The sequence below is a fragment of the Arvicanthis niloticus genome, chromosome 1 (genome assembly GCF_011762505.2).
Source record: "Arvicanthis niloticus isolate mArvNil1 chromosome 1, mArvNil1.pat.X, whole genome shotgun sequence".
NCBI classification, from domain to species: Eukaryota; Metazoa; Chordata; class Mammalia; order Rodentia; family Muridae; genus Arvicanthis; species Arvicanthis niloticus.
Genome location: NC_047658.1, coordinates 3210543 through 3226818, shown reverse-complemented (window position 1 = coordinate 3226818; position 16276 = coordinate 3210543). Strand labels below are relative to the sequence as shown.

Sequence of the window (16276 nt, the reverse complement as noted above, 5' to 3'; positions counted from 1 at the left end):
AGAGGCAGAACCCTCCTTCTTCAGCCCCCACCCAGCATTCTTGGGATTTTGTTCCATACTGCCTCAGCGTGTGAGGATACTGGAGTAGACTGATCTGTGACCCCTTACTTTGACCTGTGACCCTCTCTTCCACCCAGTGGCCCCGGTTGCCTGCTCTCCTCTTTCCCTCCACCACTCACCTGCCGCCGCGCCAACCCACTTCTCCCCTCCCCCCAAGGTGGGGAAGGAATGGCGGGGAGAGAAGGAAGGCGGAAGGGGGGTGACATTCCTTGGATTCCCTGGATGGGGGAAGTGAGGGAGTCAAGAAGAACAGAGCAGAGGGAGGGGCACCCCATCCCCACCTCATCACCAAAGAGGCCGACCAGGACTGGGAATTGAAAACCCATTAGAGAAAAGATTGACCTGACCAGTTCCAGGCCACTGCTCGGTCAGAGGAGGGGCGCTTCCCAGCAAGGTGGCTGGCTCTAAGAGGAGGGCATCCTAGGGCACTCAGGGAAGAGCCGGTCATGCAGGACAGACTACAAAGAGAGGTCAGCACAGACAATTAATCATATCAGGGACCGCTGGTCAAAACCGGCAGTTCACAAACCAGGGCGACGTCGCGCCCTTGTAATGCCAATACTTGGGAAACTGAGACAGAAGGTTTGCCATTAGTTCCAGGCCAGCCTGAGCTACAGTATGATACTGTCTCCAAAAAGAAAATAAACTAGGAAAAAGATCCACCTGCAGTCGAGGGCTACAAGCCACCTTGGGAATGCGTGTCAAGACCCCGCAGGTGGCCAGGAAGGAAGGGAACGAGGGTCTGCGCGGTGTCCCTTAAATCCCAGCTCGGGGCACTGACTAGACTGGTCGTTCGGTCCCCATGGCTGCGGAGGACAGCCGCGGCCGTGGGTTGGATGGAGCAGCTCGCGCGACGGTGCTAGCGGGTCCCGGCGAGCGAGGGTGGGAGGTCCTCTCTGGGCAGTGGGAGGTCTTGGCCCTGCGCCCAGCTTGGGGATGGGGTGGGCGTGGTCAGGGGCGTGGTCAGGGGCCTGGCCTCCGCTGCCAGCTTCAGGGCGGCGGAGAGCCTCGCCCGGGCTCAGTCACTGCCGCCACTGCAGGGAACATGGAACCCCCTGACGCCCGCGCAGGGCTGCTGTGGCTCACCCTCCTGCTGTCGGGCTACTCAGGTATGACTTGGGGCTCAGGGCAGAGCTGAAACTTAAGGTTGGGGCTGTGGGGCAGGCCCCTGGAGTCCCAGAGAAGACAAGGGGAACAGGCTTCCATTTCCCCAAGGATCACAATCTAGGGATTCCCCAGTAGGGAGGAAGGCGGGGAGGCCTTGGGGTGTACCGGATCTGAGAGCTAAGGATACCCCAGCTCTGGAGCAAACGCATCTGAGATAGTTGTCCCTTCCCAGCTCTCGGGGAATCCTGGAATCTAAGCCCTACTACCCCTAATAACCTTGGGTACCTGGAATGTGGGATCTGTGGCCCCTAGTCCCTTAGCCTGGAGTCCAGCCCTCCCCTCCCCCAGAGTCAAAGTAGGTTCTGCTAAGATACTGAAGATTAACATCCCAGAGCTGTTCTCTAAGTGATTAAGCTCAGAGTTTCCTCAGAAAGGCTGGGGACCCTGCGACGAAAGCACTTTCTAGAATGTTAGGTTTTCCTTAAAATTCAGAGTTTAGGCTGTCTCTAAAGGACCAGCCTCTCTCTGAAAGGGCCGGGAGAACCGAGCCTGGCAGAGAACAGAGAACGTAGAGCAGTGTTTCCGACCGACAGGGCCCCTTTCCTGGGGCCCCTGATAAATCCACACACCTGCATGTGGTGAAGGGGGAGGAGAAACTGGGGCTGGGGGACACTGGGGACAGGGCGAAAGAGATCAGGGAACACAGGATATCTGTCTGCTTTGCTGCCTGCTGCTCGCGTCCAGTCCGGGGCACCAGCCTGGCCCCACATCAGCTCCCCTGGGACAGGCTGGGGCCAGAGGTGGGTGCCTGAGAACCCGGGCTCCTGGCACAAATGTGGTGTATAGTGGGAATCCAGGAGTAGCCTGTGCCAGGCTAGGTGGCAAAGGAATGATGCCAGCCCAAAGGGTAGATTCTCAGCAAGAACCATGCTACCCGCCAGACCCTGACAGGAATCCAAGACCCAAGTTCCTAGGTTCCTAGGACTCAGAGATCCATGTTTTCCATATCCAGCCTGCTATGCCTCAGGCAGCTAGTTGTCTAAACTTCCAGCCCTTTCTCCCTGAGGACCCAGCCTCACCCTCTGCCCAGGTGACTCACCTCATCCTTTCAAGATTCTCTGGTAAAGAGATGGGGGGGGGGGGTTGTCAAGGGGCGGGTAGGGGGCTCTGGCGCCAAGCCGGGCAGGTCTCAGCCAGCCTGGCCCTCCCACATTCCTGAAACCTGCCCAGCCCTGTCCCCCCTTGCCACTCCCACACACCCATCCAGCTTCTGGCCCAGCTGCAGCCCACACCCCAGCCCACCACACATGAGAGAGCAGAGGGCCCCCAGGAGCTACTGGAGAAGATAGTATGGGACCATGAGCTAGGATGAGACGAGATGGAGAAAGACCTGTTATTCAGCCCCAGGCCAAGTCTTTCCCTGTGTGCTGGAGGCCAAGGGGAGAACCAGGCCCTTCCTTGAGGGGACGTTTGCTATAACTGGTGAAAGAAGCCAGGCTTCAGCTTGGAGCACTGGGGAACACTTTACTTTAAGCCTTATGAGTGACAGAGGCTGGGCCAGTGGCACAGGACTTTAATTCCAACATTCAGGAGGGAGGCAGAGGCGGCTATAGACCTCTGTGAGTTCGAGGCCAGCCTGGTTCACATAGCTAGCAGGATTCCAAGCAGCCAAGGCTACACAGTAAGACCCCATTTCTTAAAAAAAAAAAAAAAAAAAAGAGTTGGAGAGATGCTGACAGAACAGATGCTCAGAGAGGACCAAGGAGAGAGGATCTGCATCCCAGGGAGGAGATTGGAGCTTAGCCTCCTGTCTGAGGGAGGCGGCCGGGGCCTGGAGGGCTGCTCTCCCTGTTGATGGCAGTGATGGACACTCGATGCTGCACCAATCTGCAGGTGCCGAGGCTGAGCTGCGCGTGTCCGTACCCCCACGGGTGGAGGTGATGCGAGGAGAGCAAATCGCCCTGGACTGCGCTCCACGGGAACACCTTGAGCATTACGTGATGGAATGGCTCCTTGTGAGTGCTCTACACTGGAAGCCGGGGAGGAGGAGGAGGGGGAGGAGGGAGGGCCCAGTGGCCTGGCCACCTCAGCAGCCGTTAGCTCTGCCTACGCTGTTTGCTCAGAAGACCTTACTTAGAGCCATCGGAAGCTGCCTTTCCACTTCACAGATGAGGAGGCTGAGACCTCAGAAGGCTTTGGCCTGTGCAGGGTGCCAGGTGCCCGCAGGGCAGGCGTAAGGACGCAGCTCCCCTTCGGAACATAGCGCCGCAGTGAGAGCCACCAGAGACAAGACGACAGGAGAGGAAATGAGAGACAGGGGAGTCAGACACAGGAGACATGGGGCGATGACACAGATGGGCCCAGAGGGGTGAGAAAAATGACAGGCCTCTCAGGCCCAGAATCCCGGACGACCATGAGGGTAGGTCAGATACTGTGAAGTCAGACCCCACTGAGGTATAAAATGCCATATAAAAAATCAAGGAGAAAGCTGGGCGGTGGTGGCGCACGCCTTTAATCCCAGCACTTGGGAGGCAGAGGCAGGCGGATTTCTGAGTTCGAGGCCAGCCTGGTCTACAGAGTGAGTTCCAGGACAGCCAGGGTTACACAGAGAAACCCTGTCTCGAAAAAGAAAAAAAAACCAAGGAGAAGGCTGAGGGATTAGAGAGATGGATCAGTACTTAATAGCACTTGGTTCTTCTCCTGAGGCCCTGAGCTCAATTCTCAACACTCCTAGGTTCACAGTTGCCTGTAACTCTAGCTCTGAGGGATGTGATACCCTCTTCCAGCGCCCGTGAATATCCGTACTCATGTGTGTGTACACACAGAAATATATATATATACATATAAAAATCACAAAAATACAAAAATCAATATTTTTTAAAAACAGTTTTAAAGAAGGATAACCATTTGGGGCTGGAGAGATGACTCAGTGGTTAAGAGCACTGACTGCTCTTCCAGAGGCCCTAAGTTCAATTCCCAGCAACCACATGGTGGCTCACAACCATCTATAATGGGATCCGATGCCCTCTTTTGGTGTGTCTGAAGACAGCTACAGTGCACTCATATACATGAAATAAATCAATAAATACATCTTAAAAAGAGAGAGAGAGAAAGGCTGACCATGCATGTAGTCGTGCACCTTTAATTCCAGCTCTCAGGAGGCAAGTAGATCTCTGAGTTTGAGTCAAACCTAGTCTACAAGTTCCAGAAAAACCAGGGATACACAAAGAAACCCTGTCTCAAAAAAAGTTAAGTAAAAATAGAAAGAGAAATGAGGGTGTAACTCACTGATAGCTAATAGAATGCTAGCCTAAAATCCTCCAGTGAGGGGCTGGGGGCGTGGCTCAGTGGTAGAGCCCCTCCTAAAATCCTCCAGTGAGGGGCTGGGGGCGTGGCTCAGTGGTAGAGCACCTGCCTAAAATCCTCCAGTGAGAAGCTGGGGGTGTGGCTCAGTGGTAGAGCCTCTGCCTAAAATCCTCCAGTGAGGGGCTGGGGGCGTGGCTCAGTGGTAGAGCACCTGCCTAAAATCCTCCAGTGAGGGGCTGGGGGCGTGGCTCAGTGGTAGAGCCCCTGCCTAGAATCCTCCAGTGAGGGGCTGGGGGTGTGGCTCAGTGGTAGAGCACCTGCCTAGAATCCTCCAGTGAGGGGCTGGGGGCGTGGCTCAGTGGTAGAGCACCTGCCTAAAATCCTCCAGTGAGAAGCTGGGGGTGTGGCTCAGTGGTAGAGCCTCTGCCTAAAATCCTCCAGTGAGGGGCTGGGGGCGTGGCTCAGTGGTAGAGCACCTGCCTAAAATCCCCCAGTGAGGAGCTGGGGGCGTGGCTCAGTGGTAGAGCACCTGCCTAAAATCCTCCAGTGAGGGGCTGGGGGTGTGGCTCAGTGGTAGAGCCCCTGCCTAGAATCCTCCAGTGAGGGGCTGGGGGCGTGGCTCAGTGGTAGAGCACCTGCCTAGAATCCTCCAGTGAGGGGCTGGGGGCGTGGCTCAGTGGTAGAGCACCTGCCTAGAATCCTCCAGTGAGGGGCTGGGGGCGTGGCTCAGTGGTAGAGCCCCTGCCTAGAATCCTCCAGTGAGGGGCTGGGGGCGTGGCTCAGTGGTAGAGCCCCTGCCTAAAATCCTCCAGTGAGGGGCTGGGGGTGTGGCTCAGTGGTAGAGCCCCTGCCTAAAATCCCCCAGTGAGGGGCTGGGGGTGTGGCTCAGTGGTAGAGCCCCTGCCTAGAATCCCCAGTGAGGGGCTCAGTGGTAGAGTGATTACTTAGCATGTAGCCCCTAGGTTCCTTCCCTAGACCAAGAGAAAAAATCTTGGAGAAAAAAAATAAAGGAGGATTCACTGCCCAAGCTAAGACTGTTTCCTGTACACACCCACAGGTTGATGCTTCCAGAGCTCGACACCGTCTGGCTTCTGTGGAACCACAGGGCTCCGAGTTCCTAGGCACAATCCACAATTCTCGGGGTCGCACACCCCCATACGAAGTAGACTCCCGTGGGCGTCTGGTGATAGCAAAGGCCCAGGTGGGCGATGAACGGGACTACGTGTGCGTAGTGAAGGCTGGGGCAGCAGGTACCTCAGAGGCCACCTCAAGTGTCCATGTGTTTGGTAAGTGTCCCCAAAACCATCCCGAGGAGCCAGGGGTCCAGAGGAGGGCCTCCTGACGTAAACATCTTTCCAACAGCAACACCAGAGGCTACGGAGGTGTATCCCAACAAAGGGACGCTGTCTGTGATGGACCAGTTTGCCCAGGAGGTAATATGGGCTGGAGTTGCAAGCAGTAGGCAAAGAATCTAAGACCAGGGTGCGCGCGCGCGTGCGTGCGTGCGTGCGTGTTATTGGAGATTGAACTCAGTGTCTTGAGCATGCCAGGCAGGTGGTCTATAAACCTCAGCCTCCCTGTTGTTGGAGTTTTTACTTGTTTTGGGTTTTTTTGTTTTGTTTTGTTTAGGGGGGAGTGACCCCATGTAGCACAGGCTATCCTGAAACTTTCCATGTAGCCACTTATACCTTCCAAGTACTGAGGTCTCGGGGGTGTGCCAGCTACGCATCTGTTTCCTTTTTGGTTTGGTTTTGTTTGCAACAGCCTCTCATAGCCAGCCCAGCATGACCTCAAACATGCTATGTAGCTAAGGATGACTTTGAACTCCTGATCCTCCTGCCTCTGTGACTGATTCATGTGCTAGGATTATGTGCCCGAGCTTACTTTGGTTTGGGGTTGTTTGAATTAGGGTCTCATGAGGCTCAGTCTGGCCTGGAACTCACTTTGTAGCTCAAGCTAGGGTCAAACTGATGTTTCTGTCTCGCTATGTAGCCCAGGCTAGTGTCAAACTGATGTTTATCTCAGCCTCTTGAGACCTGAAATTATAGTTGGGTTTCAATATGCTTAGTCCAGGTTTTTAATTAGTTGGGGGGGGGGGGCACACATGCCACAGTGTGAGTGTATAAGACAGAGGACCACTTCTGAGAGCCACCTCCCTTCCTATTCTTCTACATGGTTCCCGAGATCTAACTCAGATCTTCCATCTCCCCCACAATCACACTTACTGGCTGAGCCGTCAGTCTCACAGGCCCAGGCCGGAGCTTTGGGCTTTTGAATGGGAAGAATGGGAGTCAGGGGCTTCTGTTTCCTGCTGGGGAGAAAGAGCCCAGTGGACACATCTAAAGGGCAGATCTGGGAAAAGGGGAACCAGACTTCAGAGTCCTGGCACCAAGCCCAGGCCACGCCCATGTCGTCCCCAGATTGCCACCTGCAGCAGCAACAACGGAAACCCGGTGCCTCGGATCACATGGTACCGGAACGGGCAGCGTCTGGATGTGCCCATGGAGGTGAACCAAAGTGAGCCATCTGGAGCCAGGGGGCGGGGTGGAGTGGAGTAAGGGTTTCTAGGAGGCGGGGCTAACTCACCTCAGCCTGCTCCATGCCTCCCTAACAGAGGGCTACATGACCAGTCGTACTGTACGGGAAGCCTCGGGCCTATATTCTCTGACCAGCACCCTCTACCTGAGGCTCCACAAGGATGATCGGGATGCCAACTTCCACTGTGCTGCTCACTACGACTTGCCCTCAGGCCAACATGGCCGCCTGGACAGCCGTACCTTCCGCCTCACCCTGCACTGTGAGTCCCCATGACCCTCAGCCCTTTAGGGCTAAGATCTCATCCCATGAAGGCCCAACTCCCAGGCCCGGATTCCAATCTGGGTCCTCACTCTGCCTACTAACCTCATACTGAAATGATTCTGGGTCGGGTGGCTGACCTTTGACCTCCAACAGTACCCTAATCAATCATACTGACCCTGACTCCAGCATAGGACCCTGTACCCCACAGGATGCTCCACTCTCTCCCACTGAATTGGGTTTCCATATACCGTCTGGTCTTAAAGCTCAAATTGTATTTTGACCTCTGACCTTTGAGCCATTCTGTCAACTTCCCTCGACCTCTGACCTTTGATTTTCTGAGAGTAAGTCTAGACCTATCAGGTGAGGTGGCATGTGCCTGTCATCTCAGCACTGAGGAGGCAGAGACAGGAAGATGAAGAATTCAAAACCTAGCTGAGACTCAGCATATCTCAAAATCAAACAAAAGGAATCACACACACACACACACACACACACACACACACACACGCACAAGAAAAACATTTTTTTTCTTAAGGCAGGGTTTCTCTGTGCAGCTCTGGCTGTCCTGGAACTCACTCTATAGACCAGGCTGGCCTCAAACTCCACCTGTCTCTGCCTCCCAAGTGCTGGGATTAAAGGCATGTGCTACCACTGCCTGGCTTATAAACCTTTTTGTTGTTGTTGTTGTTTGTTTTGTTTCAAGACAGGATTTCTCTGTGTAGTCCTGGCTGTCCTGGAACTCATTTTGTAGACCAGGCTGGCCTCGAACTCAGAAATCTGCCTGCCTCTGCCTCCCAAGTGCTGGGATTAAAGGCATGCGCCACCACTGCCCAGCTGGCTTATAAACCTTAAAAAACTAAAAAGAGAATAGACTTCTAAGCCTTAGATACTGTAACTCTCCCTTTAAAAGTAGACCTGACCTTTCCTCCTCAGCCCAGCCTGGACACATGCCATGACCTTACTTCCTCTCTTCACACAGATCCCACGGAGCATGTAGAATTCTGGGTGGGGAGCCCATCCACCACAGAGGGCTGGGTACGTGAGGGGGACGCTGTCCAGCTGCTCTGCCAGGGTGACGGCAGCCCCAGCCCAGAGTATTCATTCTTCCGCCAGCAGGTAACTCACTCTGTGGTCCCTTTGGATACCACCTAAACCTGTCAATACTAACCTTATCAACCTCTTGTTTATCCTCAGTGGTGAGTGGGGCTAGAACCCAGGGCCTGTTGCACGCGACCCAAGTGCTCTCCCACTGAGCCGAGCCCCCAGCCCCTCACTGAAGGATTCTATGTAGGGCTCTACCACTGAGCCACACCCCCAGCCCCTCACTGGGGGATTCTAGGCAGGGGCTCTACCACTGAGCCACACCCCCAGCCCCAGCTGCTATTTTTGACAGAGTAGGGGGTGTTTGGCTTGGCGAGGACCTTTGAGCTGAAGGACCTCTAACCCTGACTCGAGATGGTTTGGAGGATACACCCAACTTGTATGACCTCCTGAGCCTTGGCTTGAACAGACTCTAACCAAGTATGACCCCTGACTCCACCCACAATTTCTCCCCGAGAACAGCTACTGCATCTGGTGTCCCATCTTCTCACTCAGGGTACCCAGGAGGAACAACTGAATGTTAACCTCAGCGGAAACTTGACCCTAGAAGGGGTGCATCGGAGCCAGAGTGGGGTCTACGGCTGCAGAGTAGAGGATTACGATGCCGAGGAGGAAGTGCAACTTGTCAAGAAGCTAAACCTGCACGTGGCCTGTGAGAGCCTGGGAGGAGGGGGGATAGGGTGGAGTCAGGCTTCATCCGCTGCTCCTCGCCCTCTGGGTCCCAACCCTGCCCCTCCAAACTGCCTCACAGATTTTCCAGAGTGCTGTGTCCAGAGCACATCCTTGACTCTCTCTCCCCTGCTTAGAGCGTGCTGTGGCTCCCCAGTGGTGTGTAGACAAGATCAGGTCCCTCTTGAACCCTCTGTGTTCACCCAAGCAGCTTTACCATCGACTGACCTCCATCCCCCCACCCTGCCCCCGGAGGCTGCACCTCCAGCAAGCGCCTCTCTTCCTTCCAACTCCTCAATTTTAAGTCCATTGATTTCTGACTTGACTAGATCCTGAGTTTTAAAAAAAGCTTTTGCAGTTTACTTCACTAGGAAGAAAGCTCTGGTGTGTGTGTGTGTGTGTGTGTGTGTGTGTGTGTGTGTGTGTGTGCATGTTCACACATCTTGTGCATGTGTGTGCCAAGGATAGAGGTCAACCTTAGCTATCTTTCCTCAGGATTGACAGTTTTTTGAGTAGGATTTCTTCATTGACCTGGAGCTCTCTAACTAACCTAGACTAGCTGGCCAGCCAAAATGTCCCAGAGATCTTTTTACCTCTCTGCCTCCTTAGCACAAAGATTAAACTTGCACAGCTATACCTAGCCTTTTTTTTATGTAGAATTCCTGGCTTCTAGGCAGGTAGATTACTGTTAAGCACGCCCCCAGCCCCCTTACTGGGGGATTCTAGGAAGGGGCTCCACCACAGAGCCACGCCCCCAGCCCCCTCACTGGGGGATTCTAGGCAGGGGCTCTTCCACAGAGCCACGCCCCCAGCCCCTTACTGGGGGATTCTAGGCAGGGGCTCTACCACTGAGCCATGCCCCCAGCCCCTCACTGGGGGATTCTAGGCAGGGGCTCTACCACTGAGCCACGCCCCCAGCCCCTCCAGCCTACATCGGTTGTTTTGTTTTAGTTAAGGCACTCTCCTGAAGCTAGGCCGGCCTTGGACTTACTATGCAGCCCCACTACAGTAGCAGAGACAGAAGGCAAGTGCTAGTCCACACCCTTTTAGTCTCGTTAGTGTGTCTTACGGCAGTAGCGTTGATATGACAGATTGTCAGTTTGAGTTCGCAGAAGTGTTTCCCCCCTGGGTCTACAAGTAGAGTGTTTATGGAAAGTCTCTGCATTCAGAAGCAGCAAGGATGGGCAGTTTACAAAACTGTAGTTTACAAAAGGCCTTGGGGCGGGAGTGGAGAGTCAAAATCCACAGTGATCCCCGGCTAGGATGAAGGAGCTGAGCCTGGCTGTGTGTTGTACAGGGAAGGGGCATGACCTTGGTGAGAGGCTTCTTACAGTTGAGGGCATTCCCACAGAGGGCTGACAGCTGAGGGTTGACAGCTGCTGGCCCTTGCAGCAGCTGGAGGAATCAGTTGTCGGTGTTGGAAAAGAGATCCTGAGATCAGGGTGTCCACAGCAACGGGGCAGGGGAGCCTCTGAGAGAAGGGGACACAGAGATAAGGAATGATACTGAAGAAGAATGCACGAAACCCGCAGAGCTGGCAGCTTCTGCTGCAGGCAGAGAAAGCCAGTGCAAAGGCCCTTGGTGTTCTCGAGAAAAACTAATTTAAACACAGGGTCTCTGAGTAGCAGGTAGAGAGGAAGAAAGGCAGTGTTCATAGACTAGGCAGGCTCTTGTAGTCTGTGGCAGTTTGGACATGATGCCAAGAGTACTGGGGAGCCATGATAGGATTTTATGGAAAGAGGAAGATGGACCAGTGTTCTTTAAAAACATCCCTTTGGGCTGCTCAGTGGAGGACTACAGATTGAGATAAGTGAGGAAATGAGCAGGCAAGATGGCTCAGCAAGCCAAAGAGCTTGCTGTCAAGCCGAATGACCTGAGTTTGATTCTTGGGTCTCACATGAAGGAGGGAGAGAAGCATCTCCAGCAAGTGTCCTCTGACCTTCATACATGATCTGCGGCCCTCATGCATGCACACACAATAAACAATAAAAATACAACTTTTAAAAAGTGAGGGATAAGAAGGCGGTGGCGCCGCACACCTTTAACCCCAGCACTTGCGAGGTGGATCTCTGTGAGTTCGAGGCCAGCCTAGTCCACAGAGTGAGTTCCAGGACACTCAAGGCTACACAGAGAAACCTGTCTCAAAAAAAATAAAATAAAAAATAAAACAAGTGAAGAATAGTGTGGAGACGGTGAGGACAGGATGGGGTGGCGCCATATAAAGAAAACCTTCCTTTCTGTTAACAGTGTCTTACTATGTAACCTGAGCTGACCTGAAGATCAAACCTTCTAGCCTCAGTTTCACAAGTGCTGGAATCAGAGGCGTCACCAAACCAGCCAGAATTAAGTTGTTGTCTTTTGAGACGCTAACAATTGAACACGGGGTCTTAGCTATGCGAAACAAATGCTCTACCCCTTGTGTTTATACCTAGCCATGAACCCATCAAGTTGTCTGATGAGTTAAAATTATCGTTAACATTTTAATTCATTGTGCGTATGTGCATATGTGTGTGTACCTCGCCAGAGTATTATCTCCTTCCACCCTGTGGGTCTAGAAGCATGAAGTCAGGTTGTCTGGCTTAATGGTGTCTATTCACTGAGCCATCTTGCTGGCCCAAGCCAGTCAAGCTTTTATGGAGCTAGAATGGGCTGGCACAGAAGAGAGAGCAAAAATTTGAGCTCATGCAAAAAGCTGGAGGCACAGCACTGAGGCAGAATAAGTGCCTAGAATCCCCCAGTGAGGGGCTGGGGGCGTGGCTCAGTGGTAGAGCCCCTGCCTAGAATCCCCCAGTGAGGGGCTGGGGGCGTGGCTCAGTGGTAGAGCCCCTGCCTAGAATCCCCCAGTGAGGGGCTGGGGGCGTGGCTCAGTGGTAGAGCCCCTGCCTAGAATTCCCCAGTGAGGGGCTGGGGGCGTGGCTCAGTGCTATTGCATTTGCTTGCCTGGCAGGTGGAAGGCCCTGGGTTTCCTAGACAGCACTGTAAAGCCTCTGCAGGTCAGGTAGTGCATTCTTTAAAGCGGCTCTTCTGGTACCTGCTGATAGGCCCGGGTGGAAAATAGAGATGTCATTGTACTACAATAGAGCAACATGGTGTTGTCTGCCCCTGGTGACCCTCTAGAGGACCTGGTTGCATGAGCAATGGCCTTGGGAATGTGACCATGTTTTCCCCACTGCAGACCTGGATCCGTTGGAGCTGAGCGGGCCTGAGGAGCTCTTCGTATTCCTAAACAGCAGTGGCACAGTGGTGCACTGCTCCGCCAGAGGCCTGCCTGCTCCTACTGTGCGCTGGACCAAGGTGATTGGAGGAGAGAGCTGTGGGGCCTCGGGTGCAGCCCACCCCCGCCTGTCTCTCATCCTTTCATGGCCCTGCCTGGCTTTCTTTCTCTCCCTTCCCTAGGATTCTGTGACCCTTGCAGATGGCCCCATGCTTTCTCTCGACTCTGTGACCTTTGACTCAGCTGGCACCTACACGTGTGAGGCATCCACACCCATAGTCCCCCTCCTGAGCCGCACACAGAGTTTCCAGCTCATGGTCCAAGGTTTGGTGGTTTATGGGGATACAGTGTCTGCCTTTTTATCTTTCTTATGTTTGTGTGTGCATGTGTGGTGTATGTAGCTATTCATGTGTATGCGTATGTGCATGTATGTATATGCCTGAGGCCAGAAGTTGGCGCTGGGAATCTTTCTCTACTCCTTCATTTTTTGCTGGGGAGGAATGCGTGTTCTGAGACAGGGGTTTCACTGTGTAGCCCAGTCTGGCCTGGAATCCACTATGTAGATTGGACTAGCCTCAAACCCACAGAGATGCAGCTACCTCGGCTTCCCAAGTGCTGGAACTCGGGGTGTATGCTGCTGTGAACAGCCGTACTATCTTTTTATGTTTATTTATTTATTGGGGGGGGCAGTTTGGTGGTCAGAGAACAACCTGCAGGAGTCAGTTGTCTCCTTCCATTACATCGGTTCCAAGGACCGAACTCAGGTTGTCAGGCTTGGCGGCATGCACTTTTTTCTGCTGAGCCATCTTGCCAGGCCCCTCCACCTTCTTTGAGACCAGGAGCTCAGTGATTAGGTTTACGGATGTTCAGAGAAGTCTCGGAATCCTCCTGTCTGTCCCCTCCCCCGACCCCAGTGTCCAGGTTAGAAGTGCTCACTCCTTCAGCCATCTTCTATGTGGGTGCTAGGGATCCGAACTCAGGTCCTTACGCTTGTATAGCAAGCACTTTATCCATCGAGTGCTCTCCCCGGGGTCCCTCCTCTTTATTTTCTCCTCTTTGCCCTCCCGTGTCTCCCGCTCACTGTGCTATGCTTCCCTGCCACCCACAGGAGCACCAGAGTTAAAACCGATTGAGATAAAGCCCAAATCAGGGACTAGCTGGACAGAAGGCGATGAAGTCATGCTGACCTGCTCCGCCCGGGGCTTCCCAGAGCCCAAACTCACCTGGAGTCAGCGAGGCGATACTGTAAGGGGCTTTCCTTGCCACCCTGAGTCCACCCCAAGTTCCACAGGGGACCCTGACCCTCAACGATCCAAGCTTCATATCCCCCAACACTCCACCTCAGCCTTCACCCCCCAGCCCTTGATCCCGAGGGGCCGGGCCTGATCCAAGCCTCCACAGCCAGCAGAGCCACCCTCTGAGGGTAGAGGCTGGATGAGCAGCTCACTGATAGTGAAAGTGACCAGCGCCCTGAGCCGAGAGGGCGTGTCCTGCGAAGCGTCTAACATCCATGGCAAGAAAGGCCATGTCTTCCACTTTGGCTCTGGTAGGTAACCTAGACGGAAGCGGCGGGTGGACATGCAGGCTGCCCTGATGGAGTTCTGAGTACATCGTCGTTTTCTCCTTACAGTGGCCCCTCAGACTGCCCAGGCTGGAGTGGCTGTCATGGCCGTGGCAGTCAGCGTCGGTCTCTTGCTACTCGTGGTCGCTGCTTTCTACTGCATGAGACGCAAGGGGCGCCCCGGCTGCTGCCGACGAGCAGAGAAAGGGGCTCCGTAAGTGCTTGCAAGCTTCGAGTCCTTTTGCAACCTCAGCCATGTCTTGCCCTCAGCCGAACACAACAGCTCTGTGGTTGGTTAAAGGAGCCCCAAAGCCATCAACTACCCGGCCTCCCCCACCTCTCTTCACCCATCTCCAACCCAAGCAGCCTTGCCTACCAAACCCAGAATCTCACCAAAAGCCACCTTAAATCTCATCCAGCAAGACCTAACTCCATCTCCTTCCTATCATTCTCCATTGCAGGGCTCTGCCTAACTTTAGCTCTGGTCTTTAGTTTTGTCTGAAGTATGTGGCTGGAACACGGACTTTACATATACTAGACAAAGCCTTTACTCCTGAGCCACACCCCTATAAGACAGGGGTGGCCCACGTCATTAATCCCAGCACTCGTGAGGCAAAGGCAGATGGATCTCTGAGTTTGAGACTAGCCTTGCCTATAAAGTGAGATCCAGGACATCCAGGGCTACACAGAGAAACTCTGTCTCAAAAAACTGAAAAGCGGGATGGGGGGAGAAGCAAAGAAAGGAAGAAAGAAAAAAAGAAAAAGAAATGTCCTACAAGCCTGATTTTATGGAGGCAGCTTCTCAGCTTAGGGTCTCTCCTCTCAAATAACTCTAGCCTATGTTAAATTGGCATCAAACTAGCCAGCACAATGGAAGCTGCTAGGCAGGGGCTCTACCACTGAGCCACGCCCCCAGCCCCTCACTGGGGGATTCTAGGCAGGGGCTCTACCACTGAGCCACGCCCCCAGCCCCTCACTGGGGGATTCTAGGCAGGGGCTCTACCACTGAGCCACGCCCCCAGCCCCTCACTGGGGGATTCTAGGCAGGGGCTCTACCACTGAGCCACACCCCCAGCCCCTCACTGGGGGATTCTAGGCAGGGGCTTTACCACTGAGCCACGTCCCCAGCCCCTCCTTGGGGGATTCTAGGCAGGGGCTCCACCACTGAGCCACGCCCCCAGCCCCTCCTTGGGGGATTCTAGGAAGATACTTTCCATGTATCCTAAGCCCCTTTTTGAGTATTTTAAAACAAGTTCTCTTGTGTTGTCCAGTCTTGCCCAGGTTGGCCTTGAACTTTCAGTCCTCTTTATCCTCCCAAGTGCTGGGATTAGAGCCACGAGGCCCAACTTCATCTTCAGACTAGACTTTGTCTTATCCGAAGTCCCACACAGGATCGATTGCATCCCAATGCTAGCCATACTCTGACCTGCTCCTTAAAGCCATACTTCCAGTAGCTGTCATCATAGCCACATCCCAACAACCCCCAGTCTGTGGCTAGCCCCAAACTGCCTATTCCCAGTCCTTCCACATTTGTCACCTGTAACCAGCCAAATCTATCTGCATCTCACCTCATCTCCAGCCTCCCTAGCATCGTCAACTTCTGTCCATAAGCGTCCCGGACTGGTCTCGGATGCTGTAGTTTTGCTTCAAACCCATCCACAGCCTCAGCAACCAGCCTCGCCTCCTACCACCAAACCCAATGCCGTGACCACCCCTACCCTCTCCCAGATCCTTTAGTAGTAACCCTTTCATCGTGCCACTGTCCTCCCCCAGGCCAGCCAGGGAACCGGAATTGAGCCACTCTGGGTCAGAGCGGCCAGAACACACGGGCCTTCTCATGGGTGGACCCTCCGGAGGTGGCAGAGGTGGCAGTGGGGGCTTTGGAGATGAGGTGCGTGATGGTCTGGGTGTCCAATGGGGAACCGGCTGAATGCAGGGCCAGCCTTGTGGTTCAGGCTTAGCTGCCCCTTCTGTCCTCAGTGTTGAGGCTGAGGACCTCTCAGAGGCAGTCTCTGGATCTGGAACTTTGGGCATCATCGGAGGACCCGCTCTGAGCACGCCTCCGCCTCAGCATGCCTCCGCCTCCTTCCTTCTCCAGCCTCGGCCCTCCCTTCCTTCCTCTGCCTGCTGGGCAGGGACCCACAGTGGCCAGCGGCCTTGGGGAGGGAAAGAGGGAGGTGGGGGCTGGGAGGGGACCTTCCTCCAGGGAATGTAACTCTCCCAGGCCCCAGAATAGCTCCTGGACCCAAGCCCAGGGCCCGGTCTGGGACATGGCGCTGAGGGTCGGCAGGCCGGGGCTATTTTTACCTCCTGTCTCCCTTCCTGGGCACTACCCCCCCACCTGATACCCTGCTGTGTAGTCTGACACTGGAGTCCCCAACCCACCCCATCCCTGCCCTCATCCTCAGCCCATCATTGTGAACACTGGACTCTGAAATAAATGCTGCCTGTCACGTGGA

The 16276-nt window shown here is 54.3% G+C and overlaps 1 protein-coding gene across 1 annotated transcript; it reads left to right on the top strand.

Moving 5' to 3' along the window:
• The first annotated feature begins 1006 nt into the window (after positions 1–1006).
• Bcam (basal cell adhesion molecule (Lutheran blood group)) lies at positions 1007–16276 on the top strand. Its single transcript, XM_034524977.2, has 15 exons — positions 1007–1169; positions 3061–3182; positions 5531–5759; positions 5836–5906; positions 6894–6990; positions 7088–7270; positions 8252–8388; positions 8869–9025; positions 12218–12336; positions 12439–12580; positions 13365–13501; positions 13658–13802; positions 13887–14031; positions 15591–15708; positions 15798–16276. The coding sequence occupies exons 1-15, from the start codon at positions 1106–1108 to the stop codon at positions 15801–15803; spliced, it is 1872 nt and encodes a 623-aa protein (XP_034380868.1). The 5' UTR covers positions 1007–1105; the 3' UTR covers positions 15804–16276.